The sequence below is a fragment of the Eublepharis macularius genome, chromosome 12 (genome assembly GCF_028583425.1).
Source record: "Eublepharis macularius isolate TG4126 chromosome 12, MPM_Emac_v1.0, whole genome shotgun sequence".
NCBI lineage: Eukaryota > Metazoa > Chordata > Lepidosauria > Squamata > Eublepharidae > Eublepharis > Eublepharis macularius.
Genome location: NC_072801.1, coordinates 54,649,312 through 54,671,347, shown reverse-complemented (window position 1 = coordinate 54,671,347; position 22,036 = coordinate 54,649,312). Strand labels below are relative to the sequence as shown.

The 22,036-nt window shown below is 41.7% G+C and overlaps 1 protein-coding gene across 2 annotated transcripts in view; it reads left to right on the top strand.

The window, feature by feature from the left end:
* LOC129338547 (butyrophilin subfamily 3 member A2-like) overlaps positions 1 to 19,804 on the top strand; it is a 29,850-nt gene extending 10,046 nt beyond the window's left edge. For both annotated transcript variants that reach the window (XM_054992859.1, XM_054992860.1), the window contains 9 exons: positions 174 to 272; positions 1,634 to 1,660; positions 4,768 to 4,794; positions 8,613 to 8,639; positions 10,587 to 10,613; positions 15,599 to 15,625; positions 16,028 to 16,048; positions 17,723 to 17,749; positions 18,966 to 19,804. In XM_054992859.1, the coding sequence (XP_054848834.1) occupies positions 174 to 272; positions 1,634 to 1,660; positions 4,768 to 4,794; positions 8,613 to 8,639; positions 10,587 to 10,613; positions 15,599 to 15,625; positions 16,028 to 16,048; positions 17,723 to 17,749; positions 18,966 to 19,579 (896 nt within the window). In that variant the 3' untranslated portion in view covers positions 19,580 to 19,804. The remainder of the gene's footprint in view (positions 1 to 173; positions 273 to 1,633; positions 1,661 to 4,767; positions 4,795 to 8,612; positions 8,640 to 10,586; positions 10,614 to 15,598; positions 15,626 to 16,027; positions 16,049 to 17,722; positions 17,750 to 18,965) is intronic.
* Positions 19,805 to 22,036: the final 2,232 nt, after the last annotated feature.

Below are 22,036 nucleotides of genomic sequence, written 5' to 3'. Positions count from 1 at the left end.
CCCCTCCCCAACCCACCCTTTCCAGGATCCACTCACAAAGTCTCCAGGAATTTCCCAACCCAGAACTGGCAGCCCTAAGTACAGCCTCTATGACATTTGAGTAATTGTGTTTTGCAATTTGGATTTTTTTCTGTAGAAATAAAAATTAACACAGATTTTAATGTGTCTTTCAGATGTTTTTTATCCTACCACTTCTGCTTGGCTTCCTCCTTTCATAATAATTTTATTTCTTACCCTGGGCCTTATTCTTTTTATGTTGCATAAATTGAGAAGTAAGTATTTTAAACTTATTTTGGTAGATCTAAGAAACTCATAAAAGCTGTCTGTTTTTTACAACTGTGAGTAGGATCCAGACAGTTTTTCTGTTACTGAAAAGGAAGGCAGAATCCACTTTTGACCACTCAAAAAGACTATGGGTGGGGAACATGGAACCATCATGGACAAAAGCCATGCGGAATGGGGCTGTAGTAAGAACAAGTATTGGGTGATATTGTGTAAAAATGTTGGCTGGATCCAACCATCTGTTTATAAAATAAATGCTATGGAAGAAAAGCATGCCAGTTAAACTGGGTATCTTCTTGACCAAGCTCAGTTGCCCATCAATGTACTCTACAAATTGCTTAGTACAGCCTAGTCATCTTCTAAAAGAGATATGGCAGTTCACAAAAACCAAGTAAATCTTGTCTAATATATAAAAGGCAACCGTGAGGCTGACAACTCACTTTTTACCCTGGCGTAGGTGCACTCACTGCAGCATATGAGGGGCCTGTGATTGTGCTTGTGCCAGGATAAAAAGTTAGTCATCGGCAACACGGTGACAGAGAAGCTTGGTACAGGACTCCTCTGGAGAGCCGTGCCATCATGCCAACCTTTTTTGTGGCTATGGTGGCCTCCTTGAGGCCTTTGGAGGGCCGTGCTGGCGTGGCAGGCCTCCTTGCTGCCTCCGTGGCTCCTGAGGAACCTTGGGAGACCCGGCACAGCGCCGCTCCCAAGGCCTTGCAGCAGCCGTGGATGTGGCAGGGAGGCCTGGTGTGGCAGCATGGCCCACCCAAAGCCTTGCAGCAGCCACACAGACCATAATGAAGAAGGATGGCAAACACAGAGTTTTCAGCAGAAAGGGAAAAATATTATCAATCAGTCACTATAAAAGTAGGCAAAATAAATGCAGACAGAAGGTTTTTAAAAAATACTAGTGGCTTGCCAGGGCTTTTCCGCTAGGCTGTTGCTTGAATGCCGTTTTAGGGATCAGTACAGAGAAGTGCATCTGCACAGAGAAGCACCTAGTTCAGAGGTCTGTAAAATTGAACCCCTTTGTTCAATCTGCTTGAAACGTACGGGATCTTTCAATTAGAGAGAGGACTGTTTTCTGTGCAAATTTGTTGCCTTTATCTTTATAAACAGCTGCCCCAGACCATCATATACATTCCTCATTAAAAATAATGGTCCTGAACTCCAGAGACTGAAAACCACATAGATTTGAATCCTGAATTGGTAATGTCCTACACAGAAATAAGCAATCACAGTACCCTCAAACCCCCAAGCACAGATCTAAAATGATAATGAAAATTTTCTCTACACAAACTCCTATAAAGTAGTGTGTTTGTTCTTCAGAATTTGTTCTGCTTTCTTTCAGAGAGTAATCAGAAGGCAACTCAATCAGGTGAGTAATTGACAATAACATCCTACTATATAAAAGGCTAAGCATATTCAAGACAACTCACTTCCTACCTTAGTGCACCTCCAGAGGGTGCTGCTGTGGAGGGAAGCCCAGATGAGGCAGCCAGACCTCCAAAGAGCATGCCATGGTGGGAAGCCCAGGCTGGAATCAGGGGTGGAGCAGGAGGCAATGCCCGCCCTCCACCTTCACCCAACTGTGACCAGGAGTGGAACAGATGGAAATGCCCACCTTTGCCCGCCAGAGATCAGGAGCAGAACAGGAGGCAATGCCTGCCCCTTCTTCACCCAGCTGGGATCAGGAGCAGAGCAGGTGCAATGCCCACCTCCACTTCATCTGGCTAGGATCAGGCACAAAGCACATGTCAATGCCACCCCCCCCCCCGCTTTCACCCATCTGGGATCAGGTGTAGAGCAATGTGGGTAATGCCTAACCCACTTTCACCCAGCTGGAATCAGGTGCAGGGCAGGTGGCAATGCCCCCCTTACTTCACTTGGCTAGAATCAAGCACAGAGCAGGAGGCAATGCCCACCCCTTCTTCACCCAGGCAAGATCAGGCGCGAAGCAGACGGCAATGCCTGCCACTATTTCCCTTTGTCAGAATCTGGCACAGAGCAAGAGGCAATGCCCATCTTCCCTTTACTCATCTGGGATCAGGAGTGGAGCAGGTGACAATGCCTGGCCCACCTTCACCCAGCTGGGATCAGGCATGGAGCAGGTGGCAATGCCCGTCCCCCCTTCATGTGGCCAGGATCAAGTGTGGAGCAGGTGGCAATGCCTGCCCCCCCCAACTTCACCTGGCAGAGATCAGGAGCAGAGCAAGTGGCAGTGCCCACCCCCACTTCACCCGGCCAGGATCAGGATCAGGATCAGGCATGGAGCATGTGGCAATGCCCAACCCTCACATTCACCTGGCCAGGATCAGATGCGGAGCAGAGGGTATTGCCTGCCCCCTTTTTACCCAGCCGGGGTCAGGTGCAGAGCAGGTGGCAATGTCCCCCCACTTCACCTGGCCAGAATCAAGTACAGAGGAGGATGCAATGCCCACCCCTTCTTTATCCAACTGGGTTCAGGAGCAGAGCAGGTGGCAATGCCCTCCCCCACTTCACCCAACTAAGATCAGGCATGAAGCATTGCAGCAATGCCCTCCCCTTCACATGGCCGTGATCAGGAGTGGAGTAGATAACAATCCCTATCCCCCTTCACCCAGCCCAGATCAGGTACGGAGCAGGATGCAATCCCCGCCCCTGTTTCACCCAGTTGGGATCAGGTGCAGAGGAGACGGCCATGGCAGTCCCCCTGCCTTCATCTGGCTGGGATCACTAACAGAGGAGGAGGGGATGCCTGCTCTCCCCTTTCTAGAGCCTGTTGTATATTTCCCCAGAACATGCTTTGTTGCTAGTTTCATATATGGAAACAATTTATAAGGAAAAGGGCGTTTGGTATGTGGGTAGCAGTTAAAGAGTAATTTTTAGAATCTCCACCTTAAAAGTAATTAAAAGCAACAACCATGTCCAGTAGCACCTTAAAGACTAACTTGATTGCCAGGGTCTGAGGTTTGACTCTTGAGGGCTCATATCCTGGAAATCTAGTTGGACTTTTAGGTGCTACTGGACTTGATTCTTGCAAACCAACACTGCTACCCATCCAAAACTAAAAGCGTCATCAGTATAGATGTAGGTACCTCTCCCTTTTCTGTTCCTTTTAAGTTCATCTGTCTTGTAGAAGGTCAATTTGTTCCCACCAAAGTTATTTTTAAAATTAGGTTATTTCATTGAATTTCAGTCAAGCTCCTTTTGTCAGAGCATTTTATGAAGGGAGCTTGACGAGAGCTTATACCCTGGAAATCTTGTTAGTCTTCAAGGTGCTACTGGACTTGAACCTTGCTCTTCGACTGCAAACCAACATGGCTGCCCATCTGAAACACGGAATATGATAAATTCTTACAACAAAGTATGCTTTGTTTCCTTGTAAGAAGATGCAACCTCTTTAGATTGGCCTAGTTTAATAATCATCCATGGCTTATCTTAGAATAATATGCTTTTTGTGTAAGAAGTAGTAATAGTAGTAAAAATCCAGAGGCAGGGTAGTAAAAGTTTGTATCTCAGAGAATTGTTAGTAATTTATCATATTTATACCTCTTCTCTCCAACAGTTTGAGCTGGGTTGTAAAAACATTAAAATTTCAATTTTGTGGTACACAGCATATTTGAATCAAAATTCATATTTTAGTGTTGTACTTTGCCCATAGCTGATAGTAAAGAACTGATATATTGCTGTGTTTCTCTTTTGATATTTGCTACTTTGATACCATCTGATCCAATATTAGTAAAGCAAACTTTATATCCTACTAAATAAAAGAGTAAGCATGTTCAAGACAACTCACTTGCTACCCTGGTGTGCCTCCAGAGGGCGCCGCTGTGGAGGGAAGCCCAGATGAGGCAGCCAGACCTCAGAGAGTGCGCCACAGTGGAAAGGCCAGGCCAGAATCAGGCGTGGAGCAGGTGGCAATGCCCGCCCCCGGCGAAGTAGATGCAGGATTACTATCTGCTATCAAACATGGTCTATATCAGAGGTTCCCAAACTTATTTGGTCTACCGCCCCCTTTTCAGAAAAAAAATTACTCAGCGCCCCCCTGGAAATCTAACTTCAAGAAGTGGACAAAAAATCTAGTGACAAATTTGCTCCCTCCCTCCCTGATCCCAGGGAAGACCAGGAGAAGGCAAAAAAAGGCTGCTTTAGATAGGTTCTGGACTCTTCTTTCTTTATGTTTCCACTGTCCCCTTATTTTTATTCAATGCCCCCCGATTGTGACCCAAGGCTCCTACTGCCCACCTGTTTCATTCCAGCGCCCCCCAGGAGGGAAGTATTGCCCACTTTGGGAACCACTGGTCTGTATGTTTCTGTATGTCAGGTCTGGATTCTGGGTTCACACAGAACAGCCAGGCAACCTCTCTTCCACTGTCCTTGGAGGCAAATGTAAATTTATGCGTGTGGGTGCTGTTTTTGATGTAGTACATTTAATGGAACATGTAGTTTCAGCCTAAAATTTTCAGCAAATAAATAATGCAAAAATGTTTTTTTTTCTTGCAGAAAACAAGAAGAATGAATTAAAACAAAGTAAGTTATATATAGTCTAATGTTTGATTTTAAAAGCTCGCAATGGAGCGGTAGGTCTTGCTAATATAACCATAGAGATGGGACAAAACTAGAGTGACAGGAAGAGTAGAGAAGGCATAGAGAAAGGGATGGATAAAGATAAAGTTCCAAAGGGAATAAAAGGAGTGGGGCAAAAAGAATTAAGGGAATGATCTCGCTAGAAAAGAAAGATGGTTTGAAACTTTAGAAAAGAGCAAGAATCCAGCAGCACCTATGTGACTAACAACATTTGTGGTAGGGTATGAGCTTTCGTGAGCCTCAGCTCAGTTCTTCAGATACAGCTAGGTGTTAAACTTGCCATTCAGGCTTGAGTTAGCTTAAATCCAAGCAAAATAACTTCTTCTGGCTTTCTAGGGATATTCTTGTAGTGCTTAGGACAATAGCTTTAGATGATAAGATACTCCTGTCTATGTTGGCAGCTAGCTTAATCAGTACAATCACCTCATCTTGTTTTGAATGTCTGGCTGATTGGAATGGGAATGACTGTGCTATGTGGTTGATATTTTAAAAGACTCATCCCCAATGCATTTGGCTTACAGTCCTGAATAGAATTACACCCTTCTAAGCCCACTAAAGTCAGTGGGCTTACAAGGTTGTACATTTGCTTAGATTTGCACTATTAAAATGAAATATGACACTATGGACAGAGACAGAATATTGTTGTTTAACTGGTTTCTGAATTTTAAATGGTGTTACAGGATTAATTGAACCTGCATGTGAGTATGAGACACTGCTAGGTTAGAGAGCCTTATGCACTCTAAAATGGAGTAGAATTTTTAAAATGTTGGTGGAATGAACCAACTTATACTATCACAATGTTGTGGCTATCTGATACACAATAGCAGTGCTGTTAAACTATTTTCAGAGGTAATGCAGCAGAGGGTTGTTGTAGACTAGAATCAAGCAGAGATGGAATTGGGTGAGGAATAGTCAGGTTAGAGCATCCTAAAGATATTCGATCCATCAAACAATCAGCTATGTCAATACAGTGGTAGATGATACATATATGATATTGAAACTTAACATCATAGGCAAACTAACAAGAGGAACGTGTTTCTTTCTTATGTGTGGTTATCAAAGAGAGGTTATGGAAGATGCTGAGCCTTTTCTTTGGGATTAATTCTGTGGAGCACCAATCCTATTTTGTATCTGGCTAGCTAGCTAGATAGGAGAGAACAAGGCTGTTAGGCAGGCAGCCAAGAACAATCCAAGCTAAAATTGATCACTAATTCAGAAGCAGGAGCTGAAGCAAGTGACCAGGGATCTAGGCAAAAAGCTGCAACAGGTTGAAGAATTGGAGCTGTCATAGCAGGCTGATGCCCATGCTGAAGTATGAGGTAAATTTTAGAAGATAGTTAACCAGTAAAGATTAGACCAAATGAGGAGTCATATAGGGAACTTGAAGCCCCACCCTTTCCTGCTGCCTGAATAGGTATCGTGATTAGAGATGGGCATGAACCGGAAAAGAAATGAACCATGTGGTTCGTGATTCGTCAAATTTCATGAACCACGAACCATGAACTTTCACAAATCTGCCCCTGATTTGTGAACTTGTTCATTTGGTTCGTGAAAATGTCACATCCAGGTCAGAAAATTGTCACTTCTGGGTCAGCAGAAGGTCTGCAGGAAGTCCATCCCCTGTTGCTTATGAAACTGATTGATTGGCGCCAGGCTGTCTGCAGTGACAAACCAAAAAATGAACCAAACGAACCAGCCTAAAGTTCGTGGTGGTTCGTCAGAAATGGGATCTGATGAACCGCTGATTCATGAACCACGAACTGGCCTGGTTCGTCATGAATTTTGGTTCGTATTTTGGTTTGTGCCCATCTCTAATCCTGATCCTACATAAGAACATAAGAAAAGCCCTTCTGGATCAGACAGCATCCTGTCTCACATAGTGACCAACCAATTCCTAAGGTGGACAACAACAGGGCATAGAGGCCAAGGCCTTCCAGTGATGTCTCCGCCTGATACTGGTATTCAGAGATTCACTGTCTCTGAATATGGAGGTTCCCTGTGGTCACCAGGGCTAGTAGCCACTGATAGACCTATCCTCCACGACTCTGTCTAATCTACTTTTAAAGCTGTTTCTGCCTGTGGCCATCACTATATCCTCTGGCAGTGAATTCCACAGTTTAATTACTCATTGAGTAAAGGAGTATTTCCTTTTGACAGTCCTGAATCTGTTGGGTGCCCCAAATTGTATTATTATAGGAGAGGAAGAAAAAGCTTCTTCTACTCATTTTCTCCATGTAATAGTTTTATAAACCTCTGTCTTCCCTTGTTCACATTTTCCTAAATTGAAAAATCCCATAGCTCCATACTTTCCTCATAAGAAAAATACTCCACCCCCTAATTACACCTTTTCTAGCTCTGCAATGTCAACTATGCTAAACCTGCTGCTGTAACTTCAAGGCTAGACTCTGTAACATGGTGAAATATACTAGGTGGGGCTACCTACCCACAGAAGATGATTCAGAAACTTCAGTTATTGCAAAATGTGTCAGTTAGGCTTTGAGCTGGAGTGAGCTAATATTGGCATATTTCACCTCTATTAGATCATCTTCATTGGTTGCCTATTTGTTTCTGGGTTCAATTCAAGGTGCAGGTTCTTATGTTGAAATACACTGGGGGCCATAGTACCCAAGGGGCTGTCTCTCCCAGTATGAATCCCTGCACTTGTTTTGGTCCTCTCAGCAATCTTTAATTCCTGTGGTTTTCATTAGGATTATAAAATCTGTAGCAATCTGATTGTGTGTCCCCCTTCCACTCCAGCAGTATCCTAGTCCCTCTGGAATGATCTTCCAGAGTAGGTATCTTCCCTGCTGGCCTTCAGAAAAGACTTTAAGGCTGGGTTATTTAAAAGTGCTTTTTATGCTTCGTGTTGAATATGGTAGATGAATTTTTTCTGGTGTAATATGGGAATATTATGTACTTTGATTTTCTCTTTGAAGGACATTACAATCGGAAGGACATTACAATTTTGTATTATTTACAAATCTTGTTGTAAGTTACCTTGGGCTCATTCAGGGGGGAAAGATGGGATTAAAATATTTCAATGAATACATATATAAATTCTTTGTGCATTTGATGCATCACAACCAAGATGATTAAAAGGCTAAAGCATCTTTCCTGTGAGGAATGGTTAAAAAGTGGGATTTTCCCATTTAGAAAAAAAGACAACTGAGGAGGAGACATGATAGAGCTTTACAAAAGTAAGCAAGTGGATGGAGAGAATCCCACCCTCTCAAATAATGCTTGCACTCAGGGGCATCCAATTAAATTGATGGGCAATAGGTTCAGGACAAAGAAAAGGAAATACTATTTAATGAGTAATTAAATTGTTGAATTCCCTGCCAGAGGATGTAGCGATGGCCATAAGAACAGATCACTTTAAAAAGGGGTTAGACAGCTTTATGGAAGAGAGGTCCATCAATGGCTACTAGCCACGGTGACTAAAGGGAGCTCTTCATATTCAGAGGCATCAGACCTCTGAATAACACTGCTGGGAGGCAACATCAGGGGCAGGCCTTGGCTTCTGTGCCTGTTTCTTGACCCTCCTCGTCCTGTTTCTTGACCCTGTAAAACAGGTCGCTGGACCAGATAGACTGCTGGTCTGACTGCAGATTGTCTTATAGGATACCCCTTTAGTTATTTTCATGCAGGTTACTCTTTATACCATTGCTTTTATACTTATTGATGGGTTGAGAGTGGTCTACTCTAGAAACAATTTGTTAATAAATAACTGTCTAATAACACTTCAATATCAATGTTTTCAGAGCAAGAAATACTACAGAATGCATTAGGTAAGATGGAATTGTTTTTCTGTAGATTGAAAATAAAATTTAGAATGCAGAAATTAATCAGATCTGTACCAATGTGTGCGTGTGTGCATGTGTATGATCAGTACAAGCCATTCCACAAGAATGTTGCCAAGTAGAGAACGATTCAAAGAAGGGCTGAGAGAGAAAAAGCTCCCTGCTCCTTTCTCCACAGCCAGATGGAGCAGATTTTCCAGTCTCTGTATCCCCATGATTTTGCCTAGAAGTACAAATAAGTACAAAAATGATAACAAACACTTTCAGCCCCCTCTGTAGTACCAAATGTATACTGCAAAGCATCAAGGCACTCTTGAACACTGACTGTAGAGTCACACTGACACAAAGTACAGAAAATATCTAACGCAGGACCCTAAATATTAAACAAGATATTCCTCCTCTACTGTTTCTTCCTCTGTCTCAGAAACCTGTCACTCATTTAATGTTTCAGTGAAATGTTCAAACAACGTATCAAAAACTTTCTTCACTGAATAGCTACTGTATTTCTCCTAAAAGGGTGAAATTAACAAATAAAAATTTCACTATGAATGGGGCTATGGAACTTTTTCCAACGCTTGTCCCAAAGGCTACGGCCACATTTCAGGGCAATCTTCTAAACATAAATAATAAATTCAGCGACTGTAGCGCAACACTCTGCCCCATCCCTAGCCAGCAGGCGTCAGGATTCCAGATTTACTTTCCAGCTGCAAGTCACCATTGATGATTTTGCAAGAGATCTCACTGTCAGCTCCTGGCTCTATTCTAATTGAACTGGAGGTGCTGAAGGTCCCAGGTGGGGTCTCCGTGTTTGTGGTGTCTGATTTCGCATTTCAATTTTCCCCTTTGCTGTCAATCCAGAGAGCCTGGGCCTTTAGATACTAACCCTTAGAGGTACAAGTGAAGCCAATTCCTTGGGCCTTGTAAAGATCCAAGGAAATGGAAGGCTCCTCTCCTTTTGTGGCACAAAAATAACAAGGCATATTTAATTTTCACTATCTCAAGTAGAGCAGACTCTGTCTAAGGCATGCCCTTTGAGATTAAGCACTAGAAACATAGGAATACATGTAGACCTCCATTGAATCAGACAATGGTCCCACCTAGAACAACACCCTTATTCCTGCAGCGGTCAACCTGATGCCCCCAGAATGCCAATAAATAGATCATAAAGGCAATATCTCTCCTCCACTGTTTCCCCTCAGCAACTGGTGTTCACTAGCATCCTACCTCCCCTCCCCACACCCACAGTGCGTCCTGCTCCATGCCCAGAAGGTGGCAAAACACCTCCAGGATCCTTAACCAAACTGGCCTGTGGAAAATTTCTACTTGACCCCAAGGTGGCAATCACCTGGCTCCCCCATGCTACACCTCTGCTGTACTATCCTCTATACGACAGTCCTTCAAGTACTTGAAGATGGTTACCATATCACCTCTCAGTCGTCTCCTCTCCAAGCTAAACATTCTCAGCTCCTTCAACCTTTTCTCATAGGACTTGGTCTCCCCTCACCATCTTCATTGCCCTCCTCTGGACACGTTCCAGCTTGTCTATATCCTTCTTAAATTCTGGTGCCCAAATCTGAACACAGTACTTTAGGTGAAGTCTAACCAGAGCAGAGTGATACCATCACTTCGTGTGATTTGGACACTATGCTTCTGTTGATACAGCCCAAAACTTCACTTGCCTTTTTAGCTACCACATCACCCCGCTGACTCATGTTCAAGGTATTTATTGAATACAATAAAATGCAATTATTTTTAATTATTATTATTACAAATGTTAATTTCTGAAAATAAACAACCCTCTGAAATTCACTAGATATTGCTACGACTTTACCCAAACTTAGGTTGTAACAGCCCACTTTGGAGACTTTCATATGTATATGTGGTGAAATTTTATGAACTCTGGTGCATAATTTTCTTCTTTCTTTATTATTGTAGATACAGAAAAAACTACAAGGGAAGGCAGTGAGTATTCATCGCCTTCTTTAAAAAAAAAAGCAACCCACAGAATGCTTTCTTTTTTGGCTCCATTATTTTTTCAAAAGCTAAAACATACTTGGAAGGTAACAGAACACAAGAGCAGGACCTGGAGATGGAACAATCTAGGTCCCCCTGTAAATTTGAGCTCAAGAAAGATGCTACTCAGATTCTATGAAGCTCATAACTCCAAGAATAGAGATGATGGTAAAAATAGTAATGCTATTTTTTACACTAGTTCATAAGAATGCCAAGCCTCTGATGGGGATAAAGGATTCCCTGCCACCAGGCCCCATTGCCTGCCATGGCTTGGATCTGTAGCAGGATAATTTTTTAAAAACAAAGCAGCCCCAAGGACTGACCAGAAGTTCTTACTGGAAGTGTGATAAAGGGTAGCTCTAGAAATGGCTGGAAACTCTATAGTACATGTAGAATTACCTAGTGTAACTTCCAGGGTAACTATAGAATTTCCAGAAACTCTATAGTAAACCATAGTTTCTGGTGATTTCTAGAGCTACACTTCAAGTAAGTACACAAGTCTGCGTTTTTAAATAGAAAAATGCAATGATACTCCCCTCACCACATTAGTTGCCAGTCACTGCCTAAGTCACTCCCCCCCCCATCATTTCATGAGACAGTGTTCAAGCACTTCCTAGTCAGCCTTCAAAAGCCTGGGATTCTGTGGTCTTAGCCATGAGGAGTATATAGGATATGTTGTGGTTAATTTGGAGTGTCCCTCCCCCGCAAATATGCCCTGACCTGAATAGCAAAGGTGAACCTGATCTCGTTGTTACCGAGATCAGGCTCACCTGTGCTATTCAGTCTCCTGTAGGTCTCCTTGTGAGTAGGGGGAATTAGCAGCAAGGAAGACGGCTATACAAGCGGGATAACAACTGGATCTCCATCAGTATTTATGGAGTCCTTTCCCCAAGGAGCCAAACGAAGCCAGTGTTCTTAATTAAAGAGTGGTTTTATTGAAAGGGAAAAATTCTCTCACACACACATGCACGCACACACGCACACACAGAGAAGATTGCATACAAGTGCACAAGATGCCTAGGAAAAGCAGAAGTGAAGTTGGAATAGATTTGAGGGATTGCAAGGTGATAATTACCTATGTGGAGTATGGAGAAATCTGTGGAGGAAGAGCTTCAAATGTCCAGCATTCTTGGCAGCAAGAGAGAGAGACTTAGGGAAGGTAATCCCAAGGGAGCAGCACTTCAGATCCAATAAGTGTGCACTACTCAGTTTGCGGCAAGAGTTCCTATTCTTATAGGGCAAAACATGCCTTGAGGCGGGAGAACCCTCCCAACCATTGGGACAAAGACCCCAATGGTCAGTTCCTGGGTATAACAAAGAGTTGATTACCTTTTGATTGGTGCTGCCGGGGTGGGGCAAAAAAGTAAGATTTTTACCTCCTCTTGAATCATAAAGGAGCATTTGCAAATTAATGTCCCTGGAGCTGAGTTGATAATTTAGTTGGGGGATGTACCTTTTCCCAGGAATGAATTACAAAACTTATGGGTGCTAACTGATTTCACCTCAATCTTGGGCTGGGGATTTCATCATGGAAGGAGGGGAAAGGAATGTGTTAAATGGGATGACACAGCAAGACCTTTCTTGCTCTGGCTTCACCTGGGGCTGAGAGGAAAGTAAACTAATCACCTCTGGTCACTGCATTTACATTTGGCATTCCATTCATGCCTGGGTCTCCTGGGCGGGACTCAGCAACTGCTAGCTGGAATTCCCCCGTTTGCAAATCAAACTGCATTTAATCCAGGGGCCTTGTGATTCTCATATCACAGGTAGTTTATTAAATAGCTATTAAACATGGTAGAGGCTGGGCTGACTGCTTACATTGTCAGATCTCAGAAGCTAAGCAGGGCTGGCCTTGGTTAGTCATTGGATGGGAGACCTCCAACGAAGACTGGGGTTGCAGAGGCAGGCAATGGCAAATCACCTCTGTTAGTCTCTTGCCATGAAAACCCCCGCAAGAGTCACCGTAAGTCTGCAGTGACTTGAGGGCACTCTCATCTCCACTCCCCAAAGCATAGCTGGGGTAAGAGAAGTTATAGATACTGCAGTCTTGATCTGACTTAACCTAAAGGGAAGTTATGAACTATATTTGCTGATTCAAACAAATTGAAATTTATTCAAAGTGTTGGCTGACATATATCACCAGAAAGGGTGACGTCCACTCTGAAAATGTGCTGTTTCATACTGTAAAATAGAAACTGAGAGATATGATTCCCCAGTTGTAAAAAGTAATTTTCACTGGATAACAAACACACTGATATTTTCTGAAGGAACTAAAAAAAAGATCCCTATTTCTGACAAAGAAAGGGCAGTGTTTTGTTGATTGGTCAGTCTATGGAAGAAGGTGGTTGGTTCCAGATTCCTAGTCAATTCTTTGACCCAAACACAGGCCAGTGTTTTAGCTATCAGTGGCTGATTATATGATGGCATGCCAGTGAGCCACTTATACAAACTGTACATTGACTTGTTACAGTGTTTATTAATAGGCTCAGGTCCAATGTGCAGAGGAAGGAACATTTACAAGTCATTTAATGGTATTACTTGAATAAGCATTTATATGTAGTTCAATGGGCTGATTTGCTGGGAGTGCAAAATTGAATATTAGCATCATATATTTGTTTAACACTGGGTTTTTAAATGTCTGCTTCTTAGCTGTCTGATAGTTAAACAAATTATGATCATTTATATGAAGTGTGTTCCCTCTGCGCTTCTTATCAAGTGTCCCATTGTGATCAGTAATAGTATTACTGAGAATGCTGCCTGACCTTACCTTTGTTCATGGCTGATTCTTTCTGAATTAGTGCTAATTGTTCAGAGATAGCGCCGTATGCAAAGAGGCAGTAAGTGAAACACATGGAATTTATCAACTAGACATCATTGTTGCTTGAATACATGGGGTGATTTCTTTAAAAAAGAGAGAAATAAGTGGCATCAATCCATAATTCTAGCATTAGCTATTACTTAGCTAAAGCTAATTAAAAAATAATTAACTTTCTGAAGAATCTGTGGAGCATATGCATTTTATTTTTCAATGCACTCTGCTTTTCCCAGATCAATTGGTTTGAAGAAATAGTAACAATATCACTGAAGTTCAAGAACAATATACTGAAAATAAGAATGTTCATAGCTCACAAAATTCAGTCACATTGCAAATTAAGCTTTCTTTAGACACTCAAAGTCTCTCCACATGATACTTCTTACACGAGGATGCTCAAGTGAAGGGAGACACAATGTTAGCCAGGACAGAAGGCTCTGTAAATTTCCCCTCTCTACAGGAGGATAGTTTAAAAAGACAGCAGGTAGAGATGCTCCTCAGAGGGTTTGTTAATTATATGCAATTAACAAACCCTTTGAGGAGTGATGGGGTTCTTTCTTTTCAAACTACCCTTCTGTGGAGAGGGGAAATTGACAGAGCCATTGGCTTTTAAACTATGTCTCCCAGCTAACGTTGCATCTCCCTTCACTTGAGCATTCTCGTGTAAGAAGCATCGTGTAGAGAGACTCTCAGACATGCAGCTTCACAAGAGAAACAAAACACTGAAGGAATGTAAAAAAAATGACAATAAAATAGGAAAATAGAAAAAATAAATAATAGAAATATAATAAAGATAAGCTTTTGTGACACACAAGAAATTAATTAAACACTATGGTTCCAGTTAAGTTGACGGCCATGAGAATTTCTTTTGCAGCCCTAATTTGCCACATTCAAGAAAGGGGAAAGCAATGCCAGCAATTTAAAAGAAATGGGGAAAAATGAAAATTAAAACAAGCCTCATATAGAACAGAAATAAAAACATGACAACAATAGGGAGAGATTTACACATAAACATCCATGAAAGGTTTCCAAATCTATAAAATAAGGCCCTATGTAATTTTCATCCGTATGTCATACAGTTGAATACCAATAAAGTTGTAAGGTCCTCCTCAGTCCATTGAATTAGGAGAGATGGGCATTTTTCTTTCTAATGTTATAAGTCTGTTATCTACAGTAAGGGCACAGAGGGTCCATTTCCATTGATGATTGGTTAGGTTCCTGGATACAGGCAGGTAATTTAAAGGACATAAACATCCTCAAAAACCATTGAGCATTCTAATACAAAATTAATATGAATAGTGACGAGCACTTATTTTCAGCTATACCTAGGTAGCTGAGAAACTCACCATTCCACTTAATCTATATTTAATGAGGGTTGAACAAATTATGTCAATGGTTGTTGTGGGTTGTTGTCGGAAAACCCACAACAACCATCGTTCTCCGGCCGTGAAAGCCTTCGACAATACAAATTATGTCAACTTGTAAATTTGATATTTTCTAGGTTCAGCTTAGCAAAAATGATAGCTTGGTTGTTTTGATCTCTTTCTAATAAACCTGTCTTACTAACTTATGTCTTTGCCATAGAAAGAAGAAGATGCCCCCGTTTCTATGACAAGAATGCCTATGTATCAAATTACTTGGCTATCTAACCTGAGAGATCTAAAAGTATCTAGTTTGAAATGGACAAAACATTCCTAGGCCTACACAAATCCTCCTACATTTTTAAAAGAAGTTAAGAGGGGTAGGCTACCAACATTCTAGTATTTAGTCTTCATTCCCTGATGACTACAGTGTGTAAAGTTATGTATAGGAATGGTCATAGTGGTTTTCAAAGGCAAAGTGCTATAAATGGTCCTCTAATTGCTCCATATAATTGAGGGAAGAACCATACAGGCCATAGGCAGAGGCACAGAGTCAGTGTCACATTCTGTCAGTGGCAGGATTCAGTGGTATCTGTGGGTCTGCCCTAGCCACATTGGTTTCCTGGGCATGAAACGAATGTGGGAAATATGCTTAAAAATAGGCATGATTTTCTGTTATGTGAATGGCTTCCAAATTTGTGCTTCTGTTTCTTTTCTTATATGAATTTTTCATTATTCTAACTTAAGTAATTGTTTTATAGTTGTTGCTGAACAAGAGGAACGTTTTGGTAAGACTTCTCATATGGATTTGAGGGATGATGAAAGGGGTGGGATTTGTTGATAACATTGAATGGGATTCAGATAGCTTTTTTTCAGTCTTATCCAAGTCCCCTCCTTACTCCAGCCCCGCCCCATATGGCTTTTGGCCATACAAATCTTGTGGGCCTCATCACAGCATTTTATTTTGGTGTGGTGAGGTCAAACTGATCCCCCTTCCCTTTTCACCAGTGGAAAAGCTGGTTGTATCCATTCCCACCCATAAGGCCAAGAAATGCAGGTTTATTTGAATGGCAGAACAGGTTGGCAAAATTTATATAATACTACTGCTTCACTCTATAGTATCATTGTCAATAAAAACATCGATATATTTTGAAAATGATGTCACTAACGGGAACTTCTTTTGATTTCAGCTCGACTCACAATTGAACTTGGTAAGCCTCAGTGCTTTTGATTAAAATAGTTCTGCATAGGAAAATGATTAATTATGTATTTAATATTGTGTTAAAATATACTCAATAATGAAAAAGTGTTGTCTAGCAGAGCCATGGTGAGCCCATTTGCCTATATTGGTTTAAGTTTCTAAGTTCTTACAGGCCCAGTTTGGCCTGACACCCTAGGAGTGGAATGTGCAGCTCAGTAATTAATTACACCTGGAGCTGGTGTCCTTGAGAGACAAGGGAGTTTGGGATCTGCACGTACGCCTTCTCAGCCTAGCAACGCTGATTACAAGGTGCCTCTGATTGGCTGGCAATCTTAGAAAAGGATGGCTCCTCGCTGTTCAAAAGGCGCGCAATTACGCCACACACACTCACTGAGATGTTTGTGAACTATTCCATGCTGTGTTAGCATCTGAGAGACTTTGCTCCAGGTCAGGCCTGAGATGACTACCTGCCTGGCATGGATTATGGATTTGTGAGTATGAGCCTCAAGCCTCTTCAGAAATGCAAGTTAGCAAGTTTATGTTTTTAGTCAGTCAGCTGTAGTAAAGAGTAGTGTAGCTGTTCGTTGTTTTAATGCCTCTTGTTTGTGCCTTAAAGGGAGTGTTTCCTGCCGTTTGCATACACTCCTCTGAGTTAATAAAACATCTGTTTGTATAAAGTCTTGTGTCTGAGTGCTTGACCATTCGTGTGCAAAATCCTCCAGACTGAGAACCAAAGAAAATAAGGATGTTCAGCCTTCTCCAGGAGCTGCCAGAGCTTGAGGGCTGTGGTAACATGTGGAACTGTAGCTAAACGGGGGGTGAACCCCTTGATAGGTGTATATCATTATGTTTAGGCTGTATATCTAGGCTGTATAGTGTGGATAAAAAATCCATACAATGGGGCCAGGGCCAGGGGTTACAACTGCCCTCCAGTCATAGAAGCAATGACTACTTCTTTAAGAAATCTATGGCACTGAGATTTTGCAAGACTATGTGGTGAGATCTCACTTGCCATTTTGTATGTTGCTAGACAACCACAACTAATATGAGGCCACTCAAAACCTGGGTAGGGGAGCAGAGGTGGACGAGGAGGCCAAATTACTCTGGGAAGATCCCCATCCACTGCTACATCAATTACATGACTCTCTACCACTGCTTAGGTGAAGACAATGGCAACCACTATACAACGTGCTTGGGTGACTTGACATCATGTGGCTTACATTAATCAGCCAGACTCAGTAGAGGTCACTATGTGAATCACCCAGGAAAGTTGTAATTGACTGACCAGTGCAACTCAGCCAGGCCTGTTAGTGACCAGAATGCAACTTGTTCAGGTAACTTGCTGCCATTTGACCTGCAGTACTTGGTGTGGCTCAATGGTAACTAATGCACAATTTACCTGCCTGACTTGCCACTGTGCAACTTGCATGACTTGGCCATGCTTGGCAGTGGACAATGCAACTGGCATGGCTCGGCCATGCCTGGCAGCAGCCACTGTGCAACTCACTGTGCAACTACTATACAGCTTGCCCAACTTGGCAGGATTTTTCCCAGTGACCACAGTGGCCAATCAGATCCTTGGGGGTGGGAGTGTACAAGGGCATATGAGATACAAGTTCTTGTGGGGCCCCCACTTGTCTGTTTTATATTCATTAAACTGACCAATTTTTCTTTATTTTTGTAGAATTTAGAAGAGCTCAGAGTTATGAAGGTGAGAGAGCTACATAATGCTATACTTTAAGACTAGTTCATACTAGAGATGGGCACGAACAGCATAACGAACGCAAAAAAGCCCACAAAAAGCCTGTTCGGCTGTTCATCAACAAGCTGTTCATGAGGCCCCATTCTAAACGAACAAGTGGTCATTGCAAGCCTCGTTCATTGCTGTTCATCAAGCCAGACAGTCTGGCACCTGCAATCAATTCCCATGGCAATGCAGGCAGGGATTGTCTGAACTCTGTCTGAACTCCTGCTGTTGCCCTGGAAACCCCAATCTAAGCCCAATTTAGCTTGATAGGCAGGTCTTCCTTCCAAGTGTGGACTGGAGCTCCAAATTTGTTACAACAAGGGAGCAAATACCATGGGGGAGGGGGGCTCCCAGCTCTGGCTTTCAGGGAGAGACAGCTGCTGTTAGAGAGACAGAGTGAGTGCATTGGAGCTTGAATTTTCTTTGTGTGTGGTGGGATAGGCATCTACCCCTTCAGGTTCCAGGGCTGCTGCCAGGCTCTGGGGCCAAGCTATTATTTATTATTGGTACCTTTCCTGCTGCCTGCTCAGGTAGAGTTTCTGGGAGCAGTGCGGTAGGAATCTACCCCGTCAAGTTCCAGGGCTGCTGCCAGGCTCTGGGGCCAAGCTATTATTTATTATTGGTACATTTCCTGCTGCCTGCTCAGGTAGGGTTTCTGGGAGTGGTGCAGTAAGGATCTTGATGGCTAGAGGAGAGCCTGCTGCCCCCCATGAACAACAAACAACAAACAAGTTCGTGACAGGCTCATGTTCGTCAGTGTTCGTTGTTCATTGTTTGTGGATGGCAATGAACAACAAACACCATGTTCGTTTTTTCTGTTTGGGCCCATGTCAGGTTCATACATGTATGACCTCGCTCAGTATGCCATCCTTCAAAGACTTACTGCTTGCTGAGAGACAGAATATGCTGGTATGAACATATTCTGGTATTTTCCCTCCAGCAGAAAGCTAGTTTCTGATAGTGTCCTCTTTTTTTGTCTTATAAAAACATTTTGGCAGTGAAATCTGGAATCCTGATATCCTGTGATATCTTATGAATAGTAACAGTTTGCTAATAGGAACAAATTCATGGGAAATACTATCATTGAGAAAATACTAATTATAGCTTTTAATGTTGTTGTCATTGGTGCTGCTGCAGTTGTTGATGTTAATGCTACTTTCTCCCTTCACTTCCTCCATAGCTGCTGTCACTTGGGATCTAGATTTTAACCTACATGAAGTTAAAAAAAGAAGCCATCGTAATAAGCTTCCCAAGACTGGGAAAGCAGCAGCACCTTCTGGGACTCCTTTTGTAGTGGCAAAGGATGGTTATTGCACGGGTAAACATTACTGGGAGGTGAAAGTAGGGGACAGGATTGATTGGGAACTGGGGGTGCTGACTCAGTCTGAAAAGGAAAAAACCCAAAATGAGAAGTTTGAGAAGTCCCTGGGGAAAGGATCCTGGGCTCTGAAAAGTCTTGGAGGAGACTTCTTTTCTAATTCAACTGAAGATAAGATTGAAAAGAAGGATGTACCCTATTCAGCAATTGGCATATTCTTAGATCAAGACATGAAAAATATCTCATTTTATAATGCAAATTTAATGTTCCTTATAAAATCTATTCCTGTTCAGTCAACTGAAAGATTGTACCCATTTTTAAGTTTTGGTAAGGCTGCAGAAACCTCAAATGAGAAGCCACTAGATCATCCACATCAAAGTCCCTGTTGTTTGTCAGAGTCCAGTAGAGAGGAGGAGGCAGAAAAGTTGACTGAAATTTCCAAAAAATCTATAAAAATAAAGAGTAAAAATCTTTGACAAATTTAAGTGGTGTGAGTGTGTGAACCATTTTTAACACATACTACATTCATAGCACAATCTTGATTCCCATAGTGATCCCACTGAGTTCTTCCCTCTCCTTCTCAGGGGAGCTCAGCCAGGTAGATTGTTATGCTTACAGAGATTCTAGGACAATCAGGGATATACTGGGTATTATGTATTTTCATGTACTTTTCACCGTCTTTCATATTTTTATTGTGGTACACATTAAAATAAAAATGAGTAACAATGTAATGGTCAGGCTGGATTTATTTTTTACATTACACTTCACTGAAAAAACCCTGCCCCTTCAAAGATTCTTTAATACATTCATTTATTTTGCTGTCACAAAAAGTCTCCATCATGAATCCTAACTGACTATGCTAAAGTTTACTAAACTGGGATGGATGTATCATAGTATGACTAGCTTCTCCTAACCAATGAAGAAAATGTTGATATTCAGAGATGAGGAAAATAATTAATAGTGGCACGTCCTAAGGATTTCTTAACACATTTATTTTACTTTATTTCATTCGCAATCCCTTCAATCTTAGGTTGGTGGGATTACAGATAAAACAGAAATGGAATAAATCAATAAAACAAAAAATACTAAGATCATTTAAAAACATTTACAAGGAATCTAGCAACAGCTTCCGGCCAACATACATCATTTGAAAACAACAGTTTCAAAATAATATAATTACTACAGCACTGAACATCAGAGTTGGCAAGAGGTCCTAATATATCATTACTAGCTTCAGTAAACAAAGGACAATGTAACAGCACGTGTGAGATGATCTTTATTGCTCTAGATGCACAAGACCAATTTCTTTCAATCCAGGGAATACCTTTAATATGTCTTGTATATTCAGCTATCAGGAGTGAATTACATCTTGCCAAAAGAATTGTGTCTGTGTTTGGGATATTTTATGGTAATCAAATAATTAGCAACTATAAAGGAAGTTGTACGAATATAACCATAATACAAAGGAGAATGTTTTCTGTATGAATCAGTAAGTAACCCAGACCAGTCATGTGACAAAATTATTTCTGTTATAGTTTTCGATAAATAATCTGAATAGTAATTAAATACGTTATCATTGAAAATCTGAGTTCACACAGTTTGTCAAAAAAGGCACTTGCACTTGGTGATAAAAATAAGTCTTGCTTCATCAGAGCCCCATGGCACAGAGTGGTAAGCTGCAGTACTGCAGCCCAAGCTCTGCTCATGACCTGAGTTCGATCCTGGAGGAAGTTGGGTTCAGGTAGCCAGCTCAAAATTGATTCAGCCTTCCATCCTTCCGAGGTCGGTAAAATGAGTACCCAGTTTCCTGGGGGAAAAGTGGGGAAGGCAGTGACTGAGGAAGGCAATGGCAAACCACCCCATAACAAAAAGTCTGCCAAGAAAACATTGTGATGCGACATTACTGACATGGGTCAGTAATGACTTGGAACTACCTTTACTTTTTACCATTAGATTAGAGAGACAGTTTGGTGTAGTGGTTATGAGCGGCAGGACTTTAATCTGGAGAGCCGGGTTTGATTCTTCACTCTCTGCTTGAAGCCAGATGGGTAACCTTGGTCAGTCACGGCTCTTCCAGAGTTCTCTCAGCCCCATCCACCTCACAGGGTGATTGTTGTGGGGATAAAAATAACATACTTTGTAAACCACTCTGAGTGGGTATTAAGTTGTCCCGAAGGGTTGAATGCTTATTATTCGAATTATCTGAAACACAATCAACAATAAGCAGAGGTCACATGTTATTATTGATTGGCCTTGCTAAGCTGATACAAGTTTCCGTCAGAGACCTAAGTATCAACCAGATATTGGCGTAATATGTACGCTGTTCCAAGTAGTGCCGTCTTTTGCAGTTCTGTAGGTGTTATGTTAGAAAGCTGCAGTTTTTCCATATGAATTGCAAAGTTTTCGAGATGGTTCCAAGTGCCCCAATGACAATGGGGACTACAGTTGCATTCTTCTTCCATAGTCGGGTGGTTTCTATTCCCAGATCTCTATATTTAATAATAATTTCTTCTTCTTCTTCTTCTTCTTCTTCTTCTTCTTCTTCGATTCAGGGGTTTCAGTAAGACTATTGTAAACTAAATCTTAATAGCGTATTTCCATGTGATTGATTGTAAGGAACACAGTCCATTTTTTAGTCTAATTATTGAGTTGGAGACACAATTGGGAATTCCCAAGATGGTTTGGAAGAAACTAGCTTGCAGCCTCTCAAGATCTTTAGCAATTATATGCTGCTATAATGGTGCTCCTTATAGAGTTGCAGGTAAGATCTTAGAATTGTATAGTTCAAGCAATGCTGAAAAAGACTCTCCGCCTTTTGCAAAATAAAATATCTTCAGAGATATGGACAGGAGCTGAAATCTACTTATAATATATTTTAGATAACTTTTCCATGTCGTTAGAGCATCAAAATAGATGCCTGGGTATTTGTAAAA